The 595-nt window shown below is 69.4% G+C and overlaps 1 protein-coding gene across 1 annotated transcript in view; it reads right to left on the bottom strand.

The window, feature by feature from the left end:
• SNX14 (sorting nexin 14) overlaps nucleotides 1-322 on the bottom strand; it is an 85,456-nt gene extending 85,134 nt beyond the window's left edge. Inside the window, exon 1 of the mRNA XM_010834754.1 lies at nucleotides 23-322. Within this exon, the coding sequence (XP_010833056.1) occupies nucleotides 23-162 (140 nt within the window). The 5' untranslated portion in view covers nucleotides 163-322. The remainder of the gene's footprint in view (nucleotides 1-22) is intronic.
• Between the last annotated feature and the right edge of the window lie 273 nt (nucleotides 323-595).

The following is a 595-nucleotide window of genomic DNA, read 5'->3' on the forward strand; positions in this document are numbered from 1 at the left end:
CGCCCCTGCGCCGCCGCCTTACCTGTTGAGGAGCAGGGAGGCGGCGCTAAGGCAGAGCAGCAGGAAGCAGAACAGCGGGTACTGGCGACAGATCTCGCGTCCCACGTCCAGCCGCAGACGCTGCTTCAGCTTCTCCCCTATAGTCCGCACCCAGGGCGCCATCTTCGTCGGCGTCGCTGAAGCTGTACTAAAGACTAAGGCCGAGGTCTAGGCAACCCCCATCTACCGCCCGCGTCTCCACCCCTGGGGGCTGGATCGCAGACCCAGACCGCCGGCGACCGGCGGACGGTCAGCCGGCTGCAGCCGCCCAAAACCCCGCCCACGAGCCCCGCCGCGCGTGCGCGGCCACGCCCCCCGTCGGCCTGCGGGGGACAGCCGCGAGACGTGTCCGACGTCAGCCGGCGGCGCAAGGCCCATCGCTTACCTCTCCGGTCTGGACCCTCGCACCGGCCTGCAGTGGAGAGCCCCGTTCCCCGGCGGCCGGCCCTTTGCAGAACTCGGGGGGAAGCTGCAGCACCCAGTAACCGCCTGTATTGCGGAGGAGAAACAGGATTTGCCCGAGCACAGGAGAAACTGCAGCCCCCCTGCAGCCACC

The sequence above is a fragment of the Bison bison genome, unplaced genomic scaffold (genome assembly GCF_000754665.1).
Source record: "Bison bison bison isolate TAMUID 2011002044 unplaced genomic scaffold, Bison_UMD1.0 scf7180017864035, whole genome shotgun sequence".
In the NCBI taxonomy this organism is placed as follows: domain Eukaryota; kingdom Metazoa; phylum Chordata; class Mammalia; order Artiodactyla; family Bovidae; genus Bison; species Bison bison.